The sequence below is a fragment of the Rhinatrema bivittatum genome, chromosome 6 (genome assembly GCF_901001135.1).
Source record: "Rhinatrema bivittatum chromosome 6, aRhiBiv1.1, whole genome shotgun sequence".
Lineage (NCBI taxonomy): Eukaryota > Metazoa > Chordata > Amphibia > Gymnophiona > Rhinatrematidae > Rhinatrema > Rhinatrema bivittatum.
Window position 1 is genome coordinate 106,241,954 of NC_042620.1, and position 24,083 is coordinate 106,266,036.

General features: G+C 41.8%; 1 protein-coding gene across 1 annotated transcript in view; it reads left to right on the top strand.

The window, feature by feature from the left end:
* The window catches only part of LOC115093639 (collagen alpha-1(XXVIII) chain-like), a 271,500-nt gene that overhangs the window by 188,162 nt on the left and 59,255 nt on the right, over positions 1 to 24,083 (top strand). The window contains exons 23-30 of the mRNA XM_029605681.1: positions 4,126 to 4,197; positions 5,000 to 5,068; positions 9,196 to 9,264; positions 12,611 to 12,679; positions 13,798 to 13,866; positions 14,028 to 14,096; positions 16,675 to 16,743; positions 22,892 to 22,960. Of these exons, the coding sequence (XP_029461541.1) occupies positions 4,126 to 4,197; positions 5,000 to 5,068; positions 9,196 to 9,264; positions 12,611 to 12,679; positions 13,798 to 13,866; positions 14,028 to 14,096; positions 16,675 to 16,743; positions 22,892 to 22,960 (555 nt within the window). The remainder of the gene's footprint in view (positions 1 to 4,125; positions 4,198 to 4,999; positions 5,069 to 9,195; positions 9,265 to 12,610; positions 12,680 to 13,797; positions 13,867 to 14,027; positions 14,097 to 16,674; positions 16,744 to 22,891; positions 22,961 to 24,083) is intronic.

Genomic DNA, 24,083 nt, shown 5'->3' on the forward strand with positions numbered 1-24,083 from the left:
TCCACATCTTCTTTGTCAAGGGCCTATGTATTTTGACCAGGCAGATCGCTTTTGTCTAGCGGCCTGGCTTTTGAAAGGAGGAGATTGAGGAAGAAAGGGTACTCTGTGGAAGTTATCACTACACTGCTACAAGCCAGAAAAACATCTACCTCTCTCTCTTATGTTAGGGTGTGGAGAGTTTTAGAGATGTGGTATTGTGAGCGAGAAATTCTCCCCAGACACACTACGATTGCTCAGATGTTAGCCTTTCTACAAAATGGTTTAGCCAAGGGCTTGTCTTTTAACTCCCTCCAGGTACAGGTAGAAGGCCTAAGCACTCTGGTAGCTCGGTGGCGTCACATCCATATGTGGTACGTTTCCTCAGAAGAGTAAGGCATTTGAAGCCCCCTGTCCATCCGGTATGTCCGTCGTGGAGTCTTAATTTGGTACTTCATGTATTGTGTGCTCAGCCTTTTGAACCTATTAAAAGGGCAACTGTTAAGGACCTTACGTTGAATACGGTGTTTTTGGTGGCTATATGCTCAACTCGCAGAGTATCGGAGTTACAAGCTCTTTCTTGTAGAGAACCTTTTTTGAGAATTTCTGATTCAGGGTTTTCTCTTCGAACAGTTCCATCCTTTTTGCCAAAAGTGGTTTCTTCTTTTCAATTGTCAGTCTGTGGAGCTTCCGGCCTTTCCTGATTTGTTGGATTTGTGCATGCCCCGCATGCACGTGAACTTCATCGTCTAGACATTCACCAAGCTCTGTTATGCTACTTGGAGGTCACAAATCCTTTCAGACTATTTGTTTATCCTTTGGAGCAGTCCTAGGAGAGGTCACAAGGCTTCTAAAATGACGCTTGCTCGCTGGTTGAGAGAAGCAATTTCGTCTGCATACATTTGTAAAGGAAGACCTTTTCCTGAGGGCCTGAAGGCCCATTCTATTCGCTCTCAAGCAGCTTCTTGGGCCGAATGCTGTTGTGAACCCTGGTCCGAGGAGGAGTTGATACTACCCGAGGAGACGACTCCCCGGGATCCTCTGTCAAATGGCGAGGCTGAGGCGAAGTGGAAACCAGTAGATCTTCACCCTTAGAAGCCCGTGGTCTCCCCAGGAGGAGCCTGTAGAGACCCGGACCGCTGGGACATAGGCGAAGCTGGAGAGGAAGAGGTCTCGTGACGTGGAAGCAAGGGCCAGCTGGATCTTCACCCTTGGGAGCCCATGACCCCCGGGAGGAGCCCGTAGGAACCTGGACTGCTGGGACTTAGGTGATCCTTGAAGAGGGAAGACTCATCACGATCCAGTCCGAGGTCCAATACCAGAGGATCACCGCTTGCCAGTCCGAAGTCAAACACCGAAGGCTCAATTAGGAACAGAGACTGAGGTACTGATGCCAGAGGCACCAGAAGACTCACGGGAGTGAGCAGACTTGTTGCCAAGTCGAAGAGCAGGAAAAAGGAAGTCTCCTATTTATTCCCCTAAGCCTGCCTTATCTATTGCAACTGGGGCTGGTTAAGGTGACGAGGCCCCTTTAAGAGCCGGCAGGAGGCGCAGCCTCGCTCCTAAGGGAAGGCCCGATCCCGGAAGTGCTGCAGGGCGGCCCGATGCCGGGAAGAGGAGCCCAAACGGCGCCCCTCCCGCCAGGGAGCAAGGCAGAGGCTCGATCGGGGGAACTGCCCCAAGGAGGAGAATTAGGGCCAGCCAGGGAAACGTCTCTCCACCGACGCTGAGGCGCTGGCAGTGACCTCGACGCCGTGGAGGAAGGTAGGGGGGCTGGCCGTGGTCACCCACGGCTGGAGTTTATAACAAATGCCAGTTGGTATCGCCTCAAGAGATTTGCAGAGTGGCTACTTGGAAGACGCTCCACATATTTGCTCGCCACTACCACTTGGACGTTCAGGCGCCTGGTGATTTTGGCAGTGGCGTGCTGCGCGCAGGACTCACGAGGTCCCACCTGGTTTAGGGAAGCTTTGGTACATCCCATGGTTTGGACTGATCTGGGTACGTACAGGGAAAAGAAAATTGGTTCTTACCTGATAAATTTAGTTCCTGTATTACCATGGATCAGTCCAGACACCCGCCCAAAGACTAGGAGTGGGTAACAGGGAGATCTATAAAGTCTGCGCGTGCATATTCAGGTTATGTTATTGCAGCATACTAGAAAGAAAGCTACAGTTTCCATGTTTATACGTTCGTTCTTACAGTTCGGTTCTTGCTTGATTCGTTGCTAGTATTATTCTGCTTTGATATTCTATATACTGAAGAGATGCAGGAGGCACTCCAGGTTAAGTGAGGGTGCCTTTCAAGTTTTTCTCTGTCTCCACCTGCTAGAAGGGAGTACTCCTGGGGGAATTCTGCGCTACTGAGGAATGCAGAATTTGCGCAGAATTCCTCCTTCCTGCAGATTTCCTCTCTCACCTCGCAGATTTCCTCCCTCATTGCCCTTCCCGCAGATTTTCACCGACGCCTCATCGATTTCCTCTCTCCAAAACCGGAAGCTCATGGACAGCAGTCATTGCGAGAGTGGGGGCATCTCAGTACAGCAGAAAATAGCAGAGGAGACCCTGGCATGCCGCGAACAGAGTGCGTCCCGCGGCACACAGGATGCACTCCGTTCGCGGCGAAAAGGGAAGGCCACCGTGTGCTGCGAACGGCGCGCCCGGGCCTTCATCTTCGCCATGAACGGAGCGCCAGTGAGAGAGAATGTGTGTGTGAGAGAGGGGAGGGTGACAGAGAGCATGGTTGGTGAGAGGTGGGGTGGGGAAGGTGAGAGAGAGCAGGAGGGTGTGAGAGAGAGCATGGAAGGTAAGAGAGGGTGGGTGGGGGGATGCTTGAGTGTGGGTTTCAGAGAGAGGGAGCCTATATGAAGGGAAGGGGATGCCGGAGAGAGAGAATGTGTGTGTGAGAGAGGAGAGGGGGTGTGGGGGAGGGTGAGAGACAGCTTGGTTGGTAAGAGGGGGAGTGGGGGGATGCATGTAGGTTTCAGAGAGGGAGCCTATGTGAGGGGAGGGGAGGGTGACAGAGCAGGAGGGTGAGAGAGAGCATGGGAGGTAAAAGAGGGAGGCTGGGGGGATGCTTGAGTGTGGGTTTCAGAGAGAGGGAGCCTATACGAGGAGATTGTGAAGGAGTGTGTATGTGTGTGAGAGACTGGGAGCTCGTGTGTACGAAAAATGGATTGTGTGTATGAGAGGGTGCTAGCCTGTGTGAAGGGACTGTGTATGTGAGGGAGCCTGTATGTGGGTGTGTGTGTGTATTAGAGAGAGGGAGCATGTGTGTGAGAGAGGGAGGGACAGAGGGAGCCTGTGTGAGGGGCAGTACTGAGAACAGGGACAAACTCTGGGATTGGCAATAGAGTGGAAGGGGTTGAGCCTAGAGGTGAAGGGGAGAGATATTGGCAGGTGGAGGAGTTGGGGCCTGAGAGGGCAAAGTGGCCAGGGGAGTAGGGAGAGCAAGTGGAAGGGACACTCTTACAGTGAATTTCTAGGGAAATTCTGCTCAAAATATTTAAAATTCTGCAACTTTAAGTAACAACTTTTTTCTGTAATAATTTAAAATGTAGTTACTTAAAGACTGTCATGTAAATTGTGTTATTTTGACCAATATAACGTTTGCAGAATTTTGCAGAATTTTCAGTTTTTGTGCACAGAATTTTAAATTTGTTTGCGCAGAATTCCCCCAGGAGTAAAGGGAGGCATAAACCATGGTCTGGACTGATCTGTGGTACTACAGGAACGAAAATTATCCGGTAAGAACCAATTTTCTTATAGTATTGCCACTGAGTCAGTCCCAAATTTATATGCCATGTAAACAAACATTCACATTCAAATGAATATGCATTAGAAAATTCCACAAAAATTTTGCAAATATGTCCAAGTTAGTTTGCTTGTGCAGTTCATAGAAATAAAGGTTGCCAAATTCTGAAATAGCATATTTTCTTAGTTTAATTTTCATGCTACTGTGATTCAATGTTGCTTTTTCCAATAATATAATGATTTATTATTAAAATTATGTTCATAGTATTTTGATTGAAGCATTGTGTTCTGTTGAAATTGTTACAAAAATTCAAAGCAAAACCATCATGTGACATTCAGAATACAATATGTGCACAAGGCTGATTGCACCATGGACTAAGTTGTTATATTCTTGTAGGGTGACCAAGGTCAGCGAGGCATCCGAGGATTGTCAGGACCTTCTGGAGTAGTTGGACCTGCAGGACCAAAAGTAAAATGATACAGCACAAAACATATATCTGTTGATACAGTAGTTTCAAATGCAACTAGAATTCTTTGTCCATAAACACATCTGAAGAAGGGACATACATTGACTTCAAAATTCATGTACACCATCATCATCAGATAAATATTATATTGCTCCATAGAAAGGATACAATAATCTGCAAAACATGCAGTATACAAGCAGTACTACTATTACTACTATTTAACATTTCTATAGTGCTATCTTTCTCTTATGCTTTGGCTATTAGTAGGGGCAAATTGTTTTCTTTTAACCCATGTGAAAGTAACAATCAGGAGGTGAACACCTTTTATTCTGGACTAACCAAATATGTTTGTGACCAACTTTCAGAAGTTATAGTCACTTAATCAGGTCAGTGGAAATTAAGCTATAAATTATGCTTTCCTATTAGTGTCAGAGAAAAGAGAAATCAATATGTGAGACTGGAAACCTGGCCTATATGGCTGTGTGTGACAAGCACCCCAGCTCTGAAAGACCATATTAATGCCATCTGCCAAACATTTTCAAAACAACAATTTATGGTTTCGTTTACAATTGTTATTGCGTTCAGCACCTGATTGCACAATAATTCTCAAAATGCTACCAACTGCTGATTGTCTGCAAAGGGGACGTATGCTGATTATCTGTTTAGTATGCTGTTTTACATATTTATTATAGAACTGGGAGGGATTCCAAAATTTAAACTTTATAAATACAATATTAAGATTGTTTTGTGTTACTGGAAGACATTATGAATTTGTGATGTAACACTTTCTATTATTTTTTCCAGGGTGAACTTGGCGTCTCGGGTCGGCTTGGAATGCCTGGTCTTCCAGGTCGTTCTATCCCGGGTCCAAAGGTAATGCCAACAGAGATATTTAATTTCTGCTTAATTGTCATAAACCAAATATTGTAAACAAAAAACAAACTGGTGATAGGCCAGTCCAAAAACTAAGATCTGAAAACCTTCCAACCCATATTCACTTGTGTTTTATGTTCAGCTCAGGGAATTGCAAATCCTGGATCACCATTCCTACTCCCTATCTCCTAGGAGAGAGTATTGTACAAGTATCCAAGGGTTCTGGGAATCCCTGCTCACTTACACTGCTCTTTCCTGCAGGATGAGAGCTCTCTCTTAGGCCTGCACACACCTCTGTGTCTTGGAGTGTGGGGAAAGGATTTTCCCCACCCTGTGCACACTTGCTGCCCCCAATCTTATGTAATACGGAAGGGTTATCAAAATATTATTATTATCTTATCAGGTAACCTAAACCAGGAAGCCATATAATCACAGGGAGGGTAATTTCATAACAAACGCATAAATTACATCAGTTTGCAAAAAGAAGTTACGCGCATACATTTAAATCTGAAAATTATCCGAAACAACACATACAAACTAACCCACACAAAGGTACACCTGTTCTTTGCAAAGTTAATGTACACACACAGAGGATAATTTTGAAACAGCCGCGCGGGCAAACATGTATGTGCGTAAGCCGGCTCGCACCCAGAGACGTGACCATTGTATAACATACATGCATGTTATAAAATAGCCTGATTGCACATACATGTGTACACAATTTTAAATGGATGCACACGTGTGCACAAATCCCATGTCTACTGGGAAAGTCAGGGAAATTTTATAAGGGATGTGCGCCAAAGCCACAGATAGTTTTACCAGTTCGTTCCCAGTTCACCCAATTTAGGGATAGGACTTGCAAACCCCCCCTAATTTTAAAGCCACCCTTCCTCCCGTTAGCCCTGACCCTTAAAACCCTGCTGCCTGGCTTAAATTTATTTTATTTTACTACTTACATGTCCTTCATAGCAGAAGTAAATGTATGTGGCAGGGGACCCCAGCATGCACCTGTGTGCATAAGTATTTATGTGCACTTTGTTTTGGCCAGACCAAGCACACCTACACTCCACCCAGACCTCGCCTACGCTCCGCCCCTTTTTAGAAACTTTTCACTTGTGCGCGCAGCGGGAGATATGCGCATCCATGGGAGGGCTTATAAAATCCACTTGGCACACACCAGCCCAACTTGTGAACATATCTCCTGCTTTTGGCACACGTAGGGCTTTTAAAATCTACCTAATATTTTTTTAAATCAGAAGTGTGCACATAAATCCCAATTACAGCATACTGAATTGCATATATTCTTATGTAACCCCTGTGATGGTTAAATCTGGATATTAGTTTCAGGGACCATATATCAAATTTCTATTTTAAGTGGAAAACTGGTATTATGCCAAAAGATGTATTTCCAGGGTTTCCTGTGCAGGGGCAAAGATAATTTTCAAGGCCCTTCACATTGCTTTAGTTTTTCTATTTTAAAGTCTTTGCACACAGTGCAGCACTGATGACAACAGCACAAAGAAGCAACAGTCATTACTTGATAATACTTAGGAAAGTTGTTTGGTGGTTTCCAACATTTCTCTTTTACTGATAAGATACAAATGATGATTTAAAGTCTTTACAGCTGTGTGCTTCACGTTTAAGATGGTACAAGTGCTCCATAGTAAGTTTGTGATCTCTTACAGTCTTTCTCACGTGCAGGGATTAAATTCATATTTATTTATTTATTTATTTAAAACTTTTTATATACCGGCATTAGTAAGCATACATCATACCGGTTCACATTGTAACTGTAAGGCTGAAATTACAGGAATATACATAGAGCAGGAGGCGAAGAAAATTGAAGCAGTAAAACTGTAACAGGCTATATACAGGTCTATATACAAGTTACTATATACAGGTCTATATACAAGTTACTTGACTTCTTCCCTCCCATTGGATACAGGGCAAGGTAGATACTTCCCTCCCAATGCTGGTGAAGCACCAAAGATGGTATTTAAGTTATACAGTCTTTTATCTCCTTCCTCCTCTTGTAGTATCAAAGGTGATACATCTTATTCCTCTTCTCCTAATCTTTGGTAGATGTTCATGGATCATTTACGTGGACCAACTCCTCTCCTCTCTCCCCTTTCTCTTTCTTCCTCTCAGGATGGTTGGAAGTTATCCTCTCTTTGGATCTTGATGATCTCAGGTCCATCTTGTGAGACGTGAACATCTCCCATTTGATTGAAAAACAAAATTAAATAAGCTTAACTGGTGCTGCCCTGTGTGAATATTTACTGTACTGCCCCGCCCGCCCGATGCATTCAGTCTCTGTCCTGGCCCATCAAATAAAGCCCAGCTCCCTCCTGCAATCTATATTTTTAAAAACTGACTCGCCCCCACCCCCTCACCTCGGTCACATATGCAGACCACAGACAGACCCTCACCGCATAAAGAATGAAGAGATCAGAAAGTATAATCAGAAATGTGCTGAGAAGAACTGAACTGGAACCCACAACAAGCCAGCCTCCATATGCAGAGCAACAATGGAAAAACAGGAGCATTCCCATTCTTCATAAAACATTAAATAATAAAATCAAGAATTAAAAACATCAATCATAATAGTAAAATCATATTTGTACAAAGAATAAATATTTCAAACCAAATAATGAATAAGACTATCCAAATTTCCCAAACACCAATAAAATATTTCAAAACATCTGATGAATTAAAAAATCCAAAAATTTCTATTTCCTCCCAAAAAATTAAATATTTCAAAAGAGCAGAAACATCAGATTACACCCAATAATGAAAACTAACAAGGATTTTAAAGTCTCCTGCTCTCCATACCTGGAATCTTTTGATTTCCAGTCACCCTGAGATCATCGTGGATTGGGGGAGGTAGGGCTGTACAAATGTTATCTTCCCTCTCACGTTCACGCACAATAACACATTCATTCTCTTGCACACGCTCCCTCTCACATACACAGGTTCCTTCTCCCTTACAGATACATTGTGTGTGTGTGTGTGTATGTGTGTGTGCGTGCGCCTGTAAGAGCGTATTTATGACACACAGGCTCTCACAGGTACATTTTCACAGACACACAAGCACATAGGCTCTCACACACATGTATGTGCTCACACAGACACACAGGCTGTCACACACACACACACATAGGCTCTCACACAGACATGCACAAACACATACACAGGATCTCATACAGACACAAGATGCTCTCACAGACAAACACAGACTCTCACTCACAACACACATACAAGCTCACACATATACATACATATTGTCATCGGGCCCTGGTGGGATGAGCCTCCCAATGAACTTCCTGCTTGGGGGGGGGGAGGCAAAAGTTGTACGCGCACAGAAATAAAAACACAGGCCTCTCCTTCAGCTGCCAGCAGGTTGAGCTCTGCTGGCGGCCTCTCTCCTTCTTCAGCCGCTGGCGGTTAAACTCTGCCGGTGGCCCCATGGTTTCTACCCGCCGCCCTCCTGGGTGTGCTGTCCCGTGCAAATGCACGGTATGCATACCCAGTTGCACTGGGCCTGAAATTATGAATATAGAGTAGATTGGGAGGGTGGAAAGAAACTCCTATCCAAAATAAAATGCTCCATGGAGGCAAGAAGTTAATTAATAGAAAAATTAGAGAACAGCCTAAGACATGCTGACGCTACCAAAACAAAAAGGGAGTCTACTTGGTGCCAGAGGAACTTTCCATTAATAGCCTCCACATGAGGGAGCTGCAACCTACAAGTTATCTCAAGTTATACCATGCCAGAATCCCTACATTTAGAATGCTTTCTAGAGAAATGATTTTTTATTATGGTCTTAAACAGTAGGGATGTGCATTCATTTCATTTGTTTCCCATTACATGCCAATTAGATGTGCATTCATTTCATATGTTTCATATTACACACTTGTATAGGAAACGGATGAAACGAATGCACATCCCTATTAAACAGCTGCAGTTTGGGATGTGTGCATGAATACTCAAGGAAAGCTTGTGCCAACAGAATGGTGAGAAAGGCTTATGTCTAGATAAACTAGTGATCTTTGTCAGGAAATAAAAATATTGAAATTGTACATGTCTTTCATTCAAAATTAAACTTCTACATGTGTCTCTATCACAGGGTGATGCTGGCCCACCTGGTCCTGCTGGCCCAGTAGGTGAACAAGGAGTTGGAATTCCTGGTCCAAAGGTAACAAATATTAGTTTAAGAAGACCAAAGGCTAGTGAATTAAAAGCATAGCCTGTTACCTCAAAGGACCTAATTCACTAAGGCTTTCTCCCATTCTGTGTCTAAGGGAAAAGACCTTCATGAATGAGGTCTTAAGTGGAAAGTTTAAACTCAATTGAGGTCAATAATGACAAAACGCAGATATCATCTAATAGCCATTCAGTGACCTACATGGAATGTTAATGTCTTAATCTAGTTAATAATGAATAAGCTATAACAAAAGGCCACTCTAGCTGGCAACCTAACTAAAGAGAGAAAAATGAATCAGTATGCAAACAAATTACCTTTAACCCAGGGATGGGGAACCTCTGGTCCTTGAGGGCCATAAAATGGTTGGATTTTCATGCTACCCCTAATGAATATGCCTGAGGTAGATTTGCATACAATTGTGACAGTGCATGCAGAACTATCTCATGCATTAGGTTTATCCTGAAAACCTGGCCAGTTGTCAGCACTCAAGATCAGAGGTTCCATTCCCCTACTTTTACCCTTAGAGCTGCTTCCTGTTTATTTATTTATATTCTGCTTTTTGGCACTTCAAAGTGAATTACATTCAGGTATTGCAGATATTTATCTCTACTGGCATGAGTGACATAGAATGGGCAATGTGAAAAAGCTTGAATTACTACAATTCGGGGCGGATTTTAAAAGCCCTGCTCGCGTAAATCCGCCCGGATTTACGCGAGCAGGGCCTTGCGCGCCGGCGCGCCTATTTTCCATAGACCTGCCGGCGCGCGCAGAGCCCCGGGACTCGCGTAAGTCCCGGGGTTTTTTGTCGAGGGCGTGTCGGGGGCGGGGCCGATCGACGCGGCGTTTTGGGGGGGGGATGCGGCGTTTCAGGGGCGGGCCCGGGGGCGTGGTTTCGGCCCGGGGCGGTCCGGGGGTGTGGCCGCGCCCTCCAGAACCGCCCCCGGGTTGCGTCTCGGCGCGCCAGAAGCCCGCTGGCGCACGTGGATTTAGGTCTCCCTCCGGGAGGCGTAAATCCGTGGACAAAGGTAGGGGGGGGGTTTACATAGGGCCGGGGGGGGGTGGGTTAGGAAGAGGAAGGGAGGGGAAGGTGAGGGGAGGGCGAAAGAGAGTTCCCTCCGAGGCCGCTCCGATTTCGGAGCAGCCTCGGAGGGAACGGAGGCAGGCTGCGCGGCTTGGCGCGCGCCGGCTGCCCAAAATCGGCAGCCTTGCGCGTGCCGATCCTGGATTTTAGAAGATACGCGCAGCTACGCGCGTATCTACTAAAATCCAGCGTACTTTTGTTTGCGCCTGGAGCGCGAACAAAAGTACGCGAACGCGCCATTTTTAAAAATCTACCCCTTTGTTTTTTACCTGTTCTGCAAATAACTGAAGAACTTAATTTTCAATTCTGCCAATCCAGTACAATATGCAAACACTACATTTACCAGAACATTTTTAATAAAACAAAAAAAACCCCAACATATTATGAACAAGTAATTTAAAAATAGCACAAGAAGCCCTATTGACTTTAGACTTTCTCTTGTGCATGCATTTAAAAAAAAATACATCAGACCTCAATTCTGAGGAATTTGCATTGAGCTGAAAATATATTCACAGAGGCTTTCAGGTATCCAGTGAATACCATATTCACATTCCAGGTTCAAAAATAGGACCAAAGCTGTGTACTGCGCTATAGCCTTTTCTTATTACATGGCTTCCAAGCCCAATTCTTGCTTTTGGCAACAGGGTACATTATCACTCTTACTTAACTACACAAGAACATAAGAAATTGCCATGCTGGGTCAGTCCAAGGGTCCATCAAGCCCAGCATCCTGTTTCCAACAGAGGCCAAACCAGGCCACAAGAACCTGGCAAGTACTCAAACACCAAGAAGATCTCCTTCCCACATTGTCCCAGATGACCTCATTTACATTTGAAAAAGGGGTGAGCATGCCCCAAATGCTGACATCACTGTGGTAGTTTGAACTGACTTCAAAAACAATTACTTATACTCTAGGAATATTTGGGGAATTTTCTACTATTACTACTAGTAACTACTAGTAACTACAACTGTAACACTATGAGGTGTACCTATGCAGTTCCCTAAAGCTCACATGTGTAGGTCAGCCTGATTGTTGACAGAGAAAAAATAGTAGAACACAAAGTTGAATATTTATTTTGCAGCATAAGAATAAATTACCACCATCAAATAACTTCATATATTTGAGGACTTGAAAATCTAGCAAACAGTCGATTAGATGATGATACTTCCTCTTGCAAAACTATTGTTAATGTGATGAGCTATCCAAACCCTTTAGAAAGTAGAAACTGCTGATTTCAGAATAATAGTTACCAGTCTATGGCCTGGATTTATCAAAATGCAGTAAATATCGTTTGCGATAGGAAAAGGGGTGTATTTTATGGTAATAGCCTATTTATTGCAAAGTTTGCTATCTTAGCACATCGCATAGGTATTACTGCAGAGTGCGATAACTTTTTCGCGGTAAGTACCACAATTGTTGCAATTCCTAGAGAGAGAGAGAGAGAGACTACTATAATGCCCTTATAGTAGTTAGGTATTTATACCTCTATATGAGGCCCACCTAGTTACTCGAGGTGAGGTTTAGGTAGTAGTGTAGGGGTTAGGGGCTACTTTGACATTCAGAGTGAGACGTACTTACATAACAGTACACTCTTGTGAAAATTTGATGTCCTTCGGCGTGAGATGAGATTTGTACAATGTTCTCTCAACCTAGCTTGATGTTACCCAGGTAGAGAGCCTTAATGCTTGCGAAATCGCCATAAAGCAATTTGATAAATGACCCCCTAAATGGTTTACCCGACTAAATTCTATTTGGGTAACTAATCGGGTAACTAGTTACCTGGCTAGAATTTAGCCAAATAAGAAGAGGACATTCTGGGGCCGGGCAGAAAGCATTTCAGAGTTAGCCGCTTAACCAATGCAGCTAATTTATAGCTGGCTAATTTTAGGATGGCCAAGTATATTCAGCAGGGAGCCACAAGTCATACCTGCTTTTGAAATATGGTACACATGTGTCCTGGATCCCACTGTTCTGCAAAGGCTAGAATTCTCTTCTGTACAGGGGTTGTGAATGCTGCATTAATGGCATCCCCAACTCCTGCTGGCCTCACAAGCAGAAGCCAGCTCCAAGAACCAAACCCAGTTTTTCTGGCTAGTCAACGCCAACCTATTTCTGAATATACAAGTATTTAAACTTTCAAGGTCCCCAACAGAAGTGACCATATATAAAGAATTAATTATCGACTTAGATGTTTCATTTTTACTATATATAAGTTTTTAAAAAATGCACTTCTTGTGTTTCTCTGTTGTTAATAGGGGGACCGTGGAAATCCTGGGCCTCCTGGGCCGTTTGGACCAAAAGGAGATGGTTATCCAGGCCTGCCAGTATGTATACTGTACTTTACATTATTTTTGTTACATCTCTAGTAGGAAAACTTAAGTCCCTCTATTCAAAATAAATTTATCATAGATGCAGAATAAGACAAGTAACTTTAAAAACAGGACATAAGAATACAGGAAGTGCCATGGTGGGTCAAGCCAGGTGGCCAATTCAGTTAACCTGGAAGTACTCTCAGATAATGGAGAAGTCTATTTCATATTGCTCACTTCCAAAAGTAAGAAGTAACAAAAGAAAAAGGAACAAATGGTCCATCTAGTCTGCCCAGCAAGCTTCTTATGGTAGTATCTTTCATGCAGGTTACCCCCTTGTTTATCTTAAGGGTAACAACTGCTCTGTGCAGTAATCCTTAAACCTTATGATAACCCATAAAACAATTACTGCTAACAACATTTTTATGAGTGAGCAGCCTTCTTGAAAATTCAGACAGTGCTATTTGATGTGCTTTGCTTTTGGGCTTGGCTGTAGAAGCAGCCCTGTGCTTTTTCCCTTATGTCTGTGTATCAGTACTCCAGACCGTAAAAGTCAGAGCCCGTGTTGGTTGTCACCTGAATCCAATTCCTCTTCCCCCTCTCCCCTTAAGTGGAGAGCTTCATAAATGAGCCATTTCATTCCCTTTAAAATTATGTTGCCCTTCTCTGTAACTTTTCTAATTCTGCTATATCTTTTTTGAGAAGGAGTGATCGGATCTGCACACAGTACTCAGGGTGCAAAGCCTATGAGTAAAAAGCTTGCATAGTCATATGGAGAGTTTGAAAATTGCCCTCTATAAAATCATATTATTATTTAGAATTTTTTTCTATACCGATATTCATTTTCACATCATATCGGTTTACACAGACAAATTAAAGTGATAGAATTACATTGAACCGTAAAGCTTAAAACAAGAGCAGGGAGGGAAAAGGAGACAACAGTATAATATATCAAACGGGTGGAATTATTTACAGCTATTTACAGATACATAGGGGGCAGGTGGAAAGGAGGTGCTGATATTTTCTTGTCATTTTAATCTGTGACTCTTAGTGGAGTGCATAAATAAGGGATCTGTGCATGTGTGCTTCAATCAAACTATCCTAATTAGTTCAATTTTTTGTTTTTCAATTAGGGACTTCCTGGTCTTCCAGGACCCTCAGGGGAGCAAGGCTCTGATGGGCATGGATTTCCAGGGCCTAAGGTACAAATCATGTCCTGTGTCTGATAAAGTCAATTCAAGCTGTCTACTTTTAATCTGAGCTCTGCAGTTTCTATAGATATTCTTATAATATGTATACCTGATATCAGTTATTTTTAAAAGTGATTTGTATATATTAAAATATCAAGAATATCAATTTTCAGGGTGATCAAGGTTTTAGAGGACCAGTTGGTCTCCCTGGTCCACCAGGTGACGGCCTCCCCGGACCCAAAGTAAGTCGATTTCATCTGTACCTTAAAGTTGACTCTCTTCAATATTTTTCACAATGGTGCTCTTTAGGGATTTATTCTACAAATCTCCATTTATTTCTTAGGTTATAAACGTATTCACAGTTTCTTACTCAGAACAAGTATTTTTTGTGTTTGTTTGTCATGATTAAATAATTTAGAGGGTTTTTACCAATTAAGTATAATTAAAGATTACATAGATAGCAATCGATTCAGTAAGTCAATAATTTAATTTAAGAAGTATATCCGCCCACTCCACAGTTCATGGCAGGGAACAGCCTGACATACATACAAATCGCATTAAAAGAAATATTATATAAAAAATAAAGTTATATGCGAGTATATCACAGTTTCTAAACTGGCACAAAACATCAATCAACTAAACCTTTGCACAGATATGTTAATTCACAGATATTACAGACTATCTAACTCCTAGATTAATTAGAATTAGCTATCAGACTTTCTTAATGTAATTAGAAGTTAGTCTGTTTCTCACCAAGCTAATCAACATCACAGTTGATGGAGCTGGGAGGTTTCTCTCTGCAAAGCTGTGTCAGGTTAGCTTGTTGGGAAGACAGGCAGGTATGCAGTGGGAATCTCCCTCTGGAGAAATCAGCATTTGTGTGCATTTCAGAAAACAGGCAGTTTCATGGCCCAGAATGGGGATGGCCCAAAGGCTTCTTTGTTCAAACATAAGAGATCAAGCAAGAAGCAGCAGGAATGCAGATGGCGACGCTGGTCTTGAGAGCATTCGTCTGTGGTGGTGGCTAGCTTAGTGTCTGTTTTTTTTCTTTTAAAGGCTCAAATTTGCATTTCTCAACTTAATTAATGCAAATAAATGGGCTTCAAGATAAACAAGCTGATTAATTAGTTCAAGCCATGTTTTTCTAAAAGTGCAGAAGTTTAACTTTGCATAGATGACTGCATTATCTCAAGAATGTTTAAGGATAAGAAGTAAACCAATCTGTTAGGGATGTGAATCGTTTTTTGACGATTTAAAATATCGTCCGATATATTTTAAATCGTCAAAAATCGTTAGAGCCGCGATACAATAACAATTCCCCCGATTTATCGTTAAAAAATCGTAAATCGGGGGGGAGGGGAAGGGGGAGGGCAGGAAAACCGGCACACTAAAACAACCCGAAAACCCACCCCGACCCTTTAAAATAAATCCCCCACCCTCCCGAACCCCCCCAAAATGCCTTAAATTACCTGGGGTCCAGAGGAAGGGTCCCGGTGTGATCTTTTACTCTCGGACCTCCGTGCGTTGTAGAAATGGCGCCGGCGCTACCTTTGACCTGTCATATGACATCATATGACAGGTCAAAGGTCATATGACGTTATATGACAGGTCAAAGGTAGTGCCGGCGCCATTTTGTTTTTTTGTCCCCCGACGTCAGGAGCGATCTCCTACCGTGAATCGTTTTTCCGTACGGAAAAACGATTCGACTGCAGGAGGTCGTTCCAGACCCCCGCTGGACTTTTGGCAAGTCTTGTGGGGGTCAGGAGGCCCCCCCAAGCTGGCCAAAAGTCCCTGGGGGTCCAGCGGGGGTCCGGGAGTGATCTCCTACGCTCCTGACGTCGGGGGACAAAAAAACAAAATGGCGCCGGCGCTACCTTTGACCGACAGGTCAACGGTAGCGCCGGCGCCATTTCTAAATGCTCCCAGGGACACCTCACAGTCTGGCTAAAAGTATGCATGCTATAGAAACACTTTGTAATTTTAGCTGAACTGAAGAGGGCAATCTAGGTACGTTAATCCATTTTAACATGGCTAGATTGCTTTGATAATTGTCCGCTGCATGTCTAGCTGAATAGTGCAGCCAACACATCAATTTAGTGGCCCTCCATTTAAATGCATCCACATTTTAAAAGCATCCAGTATCATTTTGTAGATGTGTTCTCCAGAACTGTACACAATTCTCAGGATGGCGTCTCACCAAAGACCTGTAGAGAGACAATATTTCTTAGAAAGAGGGAAATAATGCCTCCCTTTATGCACCCAAGTTATACTATTAACTCTCCCTACTGCTTTGTCACACCGACTAACCTTGAGAACAGAGGTAATCATGGAATATGTTTTGCTTTCTATGGGAAGAAGTTAGAGGCTTTGAAATGTTAGTGACTACTCAGTGCATCCATCTGCTAATAAAGGACACTCTGTCCAACTCTGTGTGTACACAGAAATGACAGAAAACGAAATCATAAATCTATATTTAGGTTAACAACCACAGTAACCTTTTTGGAAACTATGTTAAACATCAAAACTTTGTTATCTGTTATCTAAATTATACTATCTAGTTTAACAGCCATAATAACCTTTGGAAACTCTGTTAAATATCGAAACTTTGTAAACCGTTGTGATGGCGAAACCGAACGACAGAATATAAAACTCGATAAATAATAAATAAATATATATATTACAGTAGCATAGCAGTTCTAAATATGTGCTTCCATCAGTAAATGATTGTGAAATGCTTATACAATGTATGGGAGGTGATTATTGGGGGAAAAAAACAAAAAATGCTGGTTTAAACTTTATATGTGTTTTATTTTCATATAGGGCAATGAAGGAAAGCAAGGACCACCAGGCTTTCCTGGACCTCCAGGTGAAGGTATTCAAGGACCTAAGGTAAAAATAAAAACAGCAACCATTCCCAAAAGAAAACTGTAATAGAATATACTGCTTTCATTTATTCAATTTTTTTCTTTAATTATTTATAATCCAGGCAATGACAACTTGTCCAAACAACAAACATGCAGTTGCTGTATGATGCAACAAGTATCCACCAAACATATATACAAAACCGTGGACACAGCATTACAATCATACACTCCATACATCCCAAAAGTCATGACAGCAAAGGTTCTTCCAGGCAGTCAGCATACTATTTAGAGCACAGAAAAAAAAGAAACAAAAGCTGAAAAGCCATGGTATATCCTACACTTGCATTGAATAATATTCCCAAAATCATTGCCAGATTTGGTCATATTTCCTCTCCTCTCCCTTCAGTGTATGAGAGCTTGTTAATGTGAGCTACTTGATAATTGTATGGGTGGAGATTTGTTTTTCATTGCTCAACTATAGTGAATCTGTTAGTCAAAAGCAACTGAAAGATTAATTTTGTATGAGTTTCTTGAAGCATACAAGGCACCCCACAACCCAAGAGTCTCAATTCAGAAGAGATATCCACTGTAAACCCTTCCATTTCTATAAAAAAAAAACATAGAACCATAATGGCAGAAAAAGACCGTATGGCCCATCCATTCTGCCCATCCATCCAATCAATTTAGCATTACAATTCCCATCACTTCCCTAGAGATCCCCTGTATTTATCCCATGCTTTCTTGAATTCAGATAGTTTTTGTCTCCACCAATTCCACTGGAAGGCTCTTTTACACATCCACTACCCTCTCTGTAAAGAAACAGTTCCTAAGTTTACTCCTGAGTCTACCCCTTTCAACCTCATCTCATGACCACTCATTCTACAATCTTCTTTCCATTGAAAAAAGCTTAACTTCAGTGCATAGAAACCTTTGAGATATTTGAATGTCTATATCATACCTCCCCTATCTCGCCTTTCTTGTAGGGTTTAAATCTTTAAATCTCTCCCCATGTGCATTAGAATGAAGACTACTGACAATCAGGTCAATACAGTAAAGTGCAGCCGCGGTTACCCTGCTCCTAACCCACTTTCTACTCACTTTTCGGCCGCGTTAGTTCAACCCGTGATACACTATCCCCTTTAACCTACTCTTACCACCTCTTTAAGTCACCGGGTAACCCCTTCCGCCCGCGGCATGTATATTACATGTAAACGATCGAATTAGCTATTCCCTCCCATACAGTAACGCGCGCCCCGAGTATCGCTTTTTTACCCTGCCGTTTTGCCGCACATTTAACCTGCTAATTTACCACCTACCCCTACCCCTGCGTTAGAGGCAGGGGTAAGGGTAGACGGCAAACTTTCCCCCAAAAGGAAACCTAAAAACCTAAAATCCCCTCCTCCGAAGCGACTTGACATGTTACCAACTTACTTTTTGTTGCTTTCAGCCCCTTCCCTTCTCTGCCTTCCTCCGGAGGGGGCAGCCGGCAGTGAAAACAGCTTGCAGGGGTTCCCCCCGCGCAGGTCCCGGTTCTCCTGGCTCAACCCTCATCTGAAGATTGTGAAATCAGGTAAGAGCCCACTGTTCTGTGCCCTCTCCAGTCACAGCGCGAGCGGAGCGAAGCGAAGCGTACTTTCATTGGCTTGAGCGCCCGTCAATTTGGGCGCTCAAGCCAATGAAAGCACATGGACGGGCGTGTGTGACGCACGCCGTGACATCACGCCCGCCCGTCCATGTGCTTACATTGGCTTGAGCGCCCATCAATTTGGGCGCTCAAGCCAATGAAGCACATGGACGGGCGGGTGATGTCACTGCGTGCGTCACGCACGCCCGTCCATGTGCTTTCATTGGCTTGAGCGCCCAAATTGACGGGCGCTCAAGCCAATGAAAGTACACTTCGCTTCGCTCTGCTCGCGCCGTGACTGGAGAGGGCACAGAACAGTGGGCTCTTACCTGACTTCACAATCTTCAGATGAGGGCTGAGCCAGGAGAACCAGGACCTGCGCGGGGGGAACCGCCACTGGCTGCCCCCTCCGGAGGACGGCAGAGAAGGGAAGGGGCTGAAAGCAACAAAAAGTAAGTTTTCATGGGTTAACGTTGGGATCCACTTCCTGGTGCCTGTCATTTCAAATGTCATTTGAAATGACATTTGAAATGACAGGTACCAGCGCACCAAGGATACTGTATAGGTGCTGTATTAAGCGCCTATACAGTAAAATGGGTTGCGCGGGCCTAACGCGTCACAGACGCTTCTTGGACGCGGCTTGCATTTGCAAGCTATTTAAATACAGTATCGAGCGGTAGGTGAGCAGGACTGTGCGTGCGGCAAACGCGGGTGCGCCCGGCACTAATGCAGCTCTTCCTACCACTCCTTACTGTATCGGCCCGAATGTTAGCAGCCACCCTCTGGACTGACTCTAACCTGTTTATATTCTTTTGAAGGTGCGGTCTCCAGAACTGTACACAGTATTCCAAGTGAGATCTCACCAGGGACTTATACAATGGCAATATTATCTTCCTTTTTCCTGCTGACCATTGCTCTTCTTAAGAAACAACACGGAAGCTGATCCACGTAGCAAGAATGCAACCAAAGCAAAAGTAGATCAGTGCTAAAAGTTGTTCTATTAATTGAAATAGTAGAACACAAATGCCTGACTCGGGCCAAGTTTCGCCCATACAAGGAGGGCTGCTTCAGGGGCTATATAGGTAAATACATTAAAATACATTATTATAAAAATAATATAAAATGAATAAATTAAATAAGTACACATACAATATTCAAATAATTATCACATAGAATGCACACAAAAAACTAACAAATGCTAAGCCAGTCATAATTACAATCAAAACATAAAAAAGACAGACAACTTGAAAAGTAATAAATATAAATATGAGTAATTACCTATGTGCATACACAAAGTGCATCTGTGAAAATGTCCATTCAGACCACAGATTTTAACAAAGGTTGTTTTACAGTGGCTAGGAACACAGCGTCAAAATGGGTGATATTCTATTAAAAACATATATATTTCTTATTACATCATAATAAGAGCTCAAAAAATGATAAAATTAAAAATGCACATAGACTCTTATAAAGTTAGCTTTTGTGTGTTCATATTCCCATTAACACATGTTGTGCATTATTTATCAGTAAAGCAAGTGTTTCCAAGCCCAGTAATTCCAGCTACTAAAGCGCAAAAATGAAATACTAATGCTGTGACAACTCTGGTTTTAAAATTTAAAGCCTAGCGATAGCTCCTTATTAATATTCATATGTAAAATAAATTTAAATTCTTTGCTTATAAATTAGTTTTTAACGGTCAGCGTTTTATAGCTTTACACAAATCAAATCATAGTTATGACTGTAGACATTATCAATAGTTTAATGAATATATCGACAACTATCATTTTTGGAGGTGTTACATTATATATAATAAAAGCAGGACATTTGTGCTTTCTTACCACTGCTAAAAACATTTTTAGCGAAATAAAGACCCCATTTGCTAACAAAGAACCCTTATTACTAACCTAATTTTTGACAAAAATAGATAATTCTAAAGTGAACAACTTACTTCAGCTTATCGACTGACTACAGTGTTCGCATAACGGTCGGCGTCTCCGTGGACCGGAAGTGTGAGAGAGAAAATTTCCCACCGAAATCTAATTTAATATATAATTATAAAACAGGGTAAACGTTTAAAATCAAATAAAAATATTTAACTAATAATAAATCTATTCAAAATAAAACAACTTTTGTCACCAATCTACTTTTGCTTTGGTTGCATCATTGCTCTCTTCTTATGCAGCCAAGCATCTTTCTGGCTTTTACCGTCGCTTTATCCACCTGTTTGGTTACCTTAAGATTATGAGATACAATTATCCCCAGATCCTGCTCTTCTTTTGTGCTTAGAAGAATTTCACGCCTAATACTGTATCTTTCCTTTGTTTTTTTGCAGCCTAAATACACTACTCTGTATTTTTTAGTATTAAATCTTAGCTGTCAGACCTTAGACCATTCCTTGAGCTTCGCTAGATCCCTCCTCATGTTTTTCACCTCTGCCTGGCTGTTACAGATTTTGGTATCATCTGCAAAATGACAAACCTTTCCCGACAACCCTTCTGTCATGTTGCTCACAAAAATGTTGAAAAGAACCAGTCCAAGGACCAATTCCTGAAGAGGGTGTTGTTACAGTGTAACAGTTGTAACAAAATCCTTGCTTTCAATTAGTTCATTTTTAAGTTGGTTTTGGGACTTGCTATCTCTTTAGTGTGTATTTGCTGTCACTATTATTCATGTATTCATCTATGGTTGACGCATTGTTTGCTTCAGGGGTTACATGTGAAACTTAATAAAGATACTTAAACATAAGTTGTACTATAGTAGAATTATAATTCTTGCTTAACAAGTCCCAGATTTTTGGGGTGTGACAATACCTAAGTATTTAAATCCATCAAGAGACCCTTAAATTGTGAAAGACAATTTGAAACAGGCAGCTCTGTTCCAACTGGCATTAATTCAGATTTACTAAAATTCATCTTATAGCCTGATGCCTGCCTATAGTCATTTAAAACTTCCAGAAATTGAGTGCTGACTTCCCAGGGGAAGATAAAGAGCATATCTTCTGCATACATATAAATGTATTCAAATTTTAAAAGAACAAATAGTCATATATCATGGGCATACAAACAGACTACACTACTGTTCATCATGGGATTCTTGATATGCTTTTAAGATCTCATGCTTTCAAAATGTAATAATTTTAAGCATTGAAAAAGCATACCCTAGAAATATAAATTATCTACCACCATTACCATCCTAATAAGCCAAAAATGCAGAAATGTTGTGGAGATTTATCTAGGTCCCTATAAGTAGAAAAATATTTTTATTGTATTTATCTATTTTAAAAATGTATTACTTATTCGATCCTGCATTCTCAGTGAGTTACATAAAAACATTCATATATTATCCAAGACATACAGCTATTCTAATGATCGCCACCTTGTTACAATACCTTTATAACTGATCAAATAACTCCTTTAAAAAACATCTGTAACTCTGCAAAAACTTTTTAATAATGCCTCTTCTTACAATGGGTTGATTATGCTTGCTCATGTAGTCCAAGGGCCTGCTTACAAAGAAAACTCTTTAATTGCTTCTTAACAGCAAGCTTTTAACAGCAAAATCCAACAAATGAGACAAAACTCAGTGCTTATTAAATGTGAGATGGCAAGGAGAAAAAAAAACCACTCAGAAAACACTATTGTTGGCCCTAGCCTAGAGAGCTAAATGGCTTAAAATACAGTTTGACAAACATAACTTGGTTTTTACCTAATCCTATCTGTTAATGCTGTACAAATGCATCAATCCAGTTATTGCTTAGCATGCAATTTTTGGCTAGAAAATACTGTATCTCAATGATTGTACTTGAGGAGTTATACTATAGATTTCTGAGTCACAAAGTTGTACCTCTGAGAAAACGCATGCACAATTTTAGTTTGACATAAAGTAATGTAGTGCTTGTGTTAATCCAGTTGAATATGTGGAAATAATAAATAAAGGCAAACAAACAAAGTGTAGTGAAAGCTTTCTATTGGTCTCACTTAATACAATTACTGACTAGCTTTTGGAAGATACATTCCCTTTATTAGGTCAAAGTAGAATGAGATGGTAAAGACAGAAGATGGTGTTTGAATATGCCAGTGAATCACAGATCTTATTACAAAGGTGGTGCGAAGGGGAAGGCAGAATACCAAATGTTTGCAAATAAATAAATAGAAAATTACTCTGTTAAATCCTTTTGAGAATTAGGCAGTGTGCATGGAACAGGACGGGAGGAAGTGAGGTTGAAGGGGACAGAGCAGAGCAGAGAAGAGTTCCTCTGCTTTTGAATCCAGCACCTCTGCTTTTGACATTTCCCAGGGATCACTATAGAAGGAATAAAGGTGTTGATACTAAGTACTTGCAAGTATTACAAGAATCTGCAGGGGGGGAAAAAAAGCTCCATTTTTACTTTTCTTTGCTTTCTCTCCTCCTAGGCACATCTCTATCTCACCATACCTCTTCTATTCCCAGGTCCTCAATATAGTTATATGGATACAGTGGCATAGTTTTCAATATCTAATTGGTAAAATGCAAATTTTCTTTCATTATTTTGTAATTTAATTATCATTAGGGTGCACAAGGAATGCAAGGAGTACCAGGGCCTCGTGGGCCTCCAGGAGAGGGACTTATAGGACCTAAGGTATGCAAGGGGAAAAACAATGTTGTAGAATACTGTTATAATAATTTAGTATATGATTAGGGTTAATGAAAAGAATATAAATCAAAAACCATAAAGCATTATTTGTTCAGTGATTCTGTTTAGGTCAATATATATTGAGATGGAATATCACTGAAAAAGTATTCAGTCTCTGCCTCTAAAGAACGTTCACTATGCAACAAAAGTCATACTTTATCTTCCAGATTTAGTGGAAGTCCAACCACTAGCAAAAAATAACAAATAGGAAATATGAACTCCCACTGGTTAGACACCGAAATGCCAATGGCATGCTTTACTAATTCTTCACCATCCTCAGCTTGCCCTGGTGCCACCCCTTTGCCCCGCACCTTTTTTCCACTGACACTAACAGGTCAATCTTAAAAGCATTGCTCACGTAAAAATGCAGAAATATTACAGAGATTTACGTGGGCCATGAGTGAGCAATGCTGATTTTACAAAGCAGTAAACTACGCGCGAAGCATGGGCCTTCCGGGGCAGGGACAAGGTTTACGCGCATACTCTGGATATCCGTGTAACTTTACTGCTGCTCCAGAGGAGGAACAAGTCTGTAGATCTCAAGTTGTAGGGCTTAAAGGACAGGGTGAGGGATCTGGGTCAACTGGAGAGCGTGCAGAATGAAGGACCTCGCTATTAATTGGACAAACTGGTAGACCAATTGGAAAACTGGGAATGTGCCTTGCATGAGCATGTTTTAAAATTTGCTGACCTACACATGTAAAAGCCGACATGGTCCTATTGAAGTTACACACATGCTAACTGTGCTTGAGTAAACTCTTAAAATTAGGAGCATATTTATGTGCGGTTGGTGTATTTTAAAATATACGCGTGTAAGTGCGTGCACAATTAAAAATTCTAGTGTTTTCTCGCTTGTGTGCCAATATGCATGCCTAGGGGCGCATGCACGCTCATTTTAAAATCGACCTGTAAGTCACAGACAGATAAACACAACCTGCTCATAAGGCATCCGTTTCCTAAAGAGCACCTAAAAAGCCAATTGGCAGGCAGAGAGTATGTACAGTATATAACACTGCCTGGTATTAATCCAAAGTATGTGGGACTGAATGATGCCATATCAATTATTTTG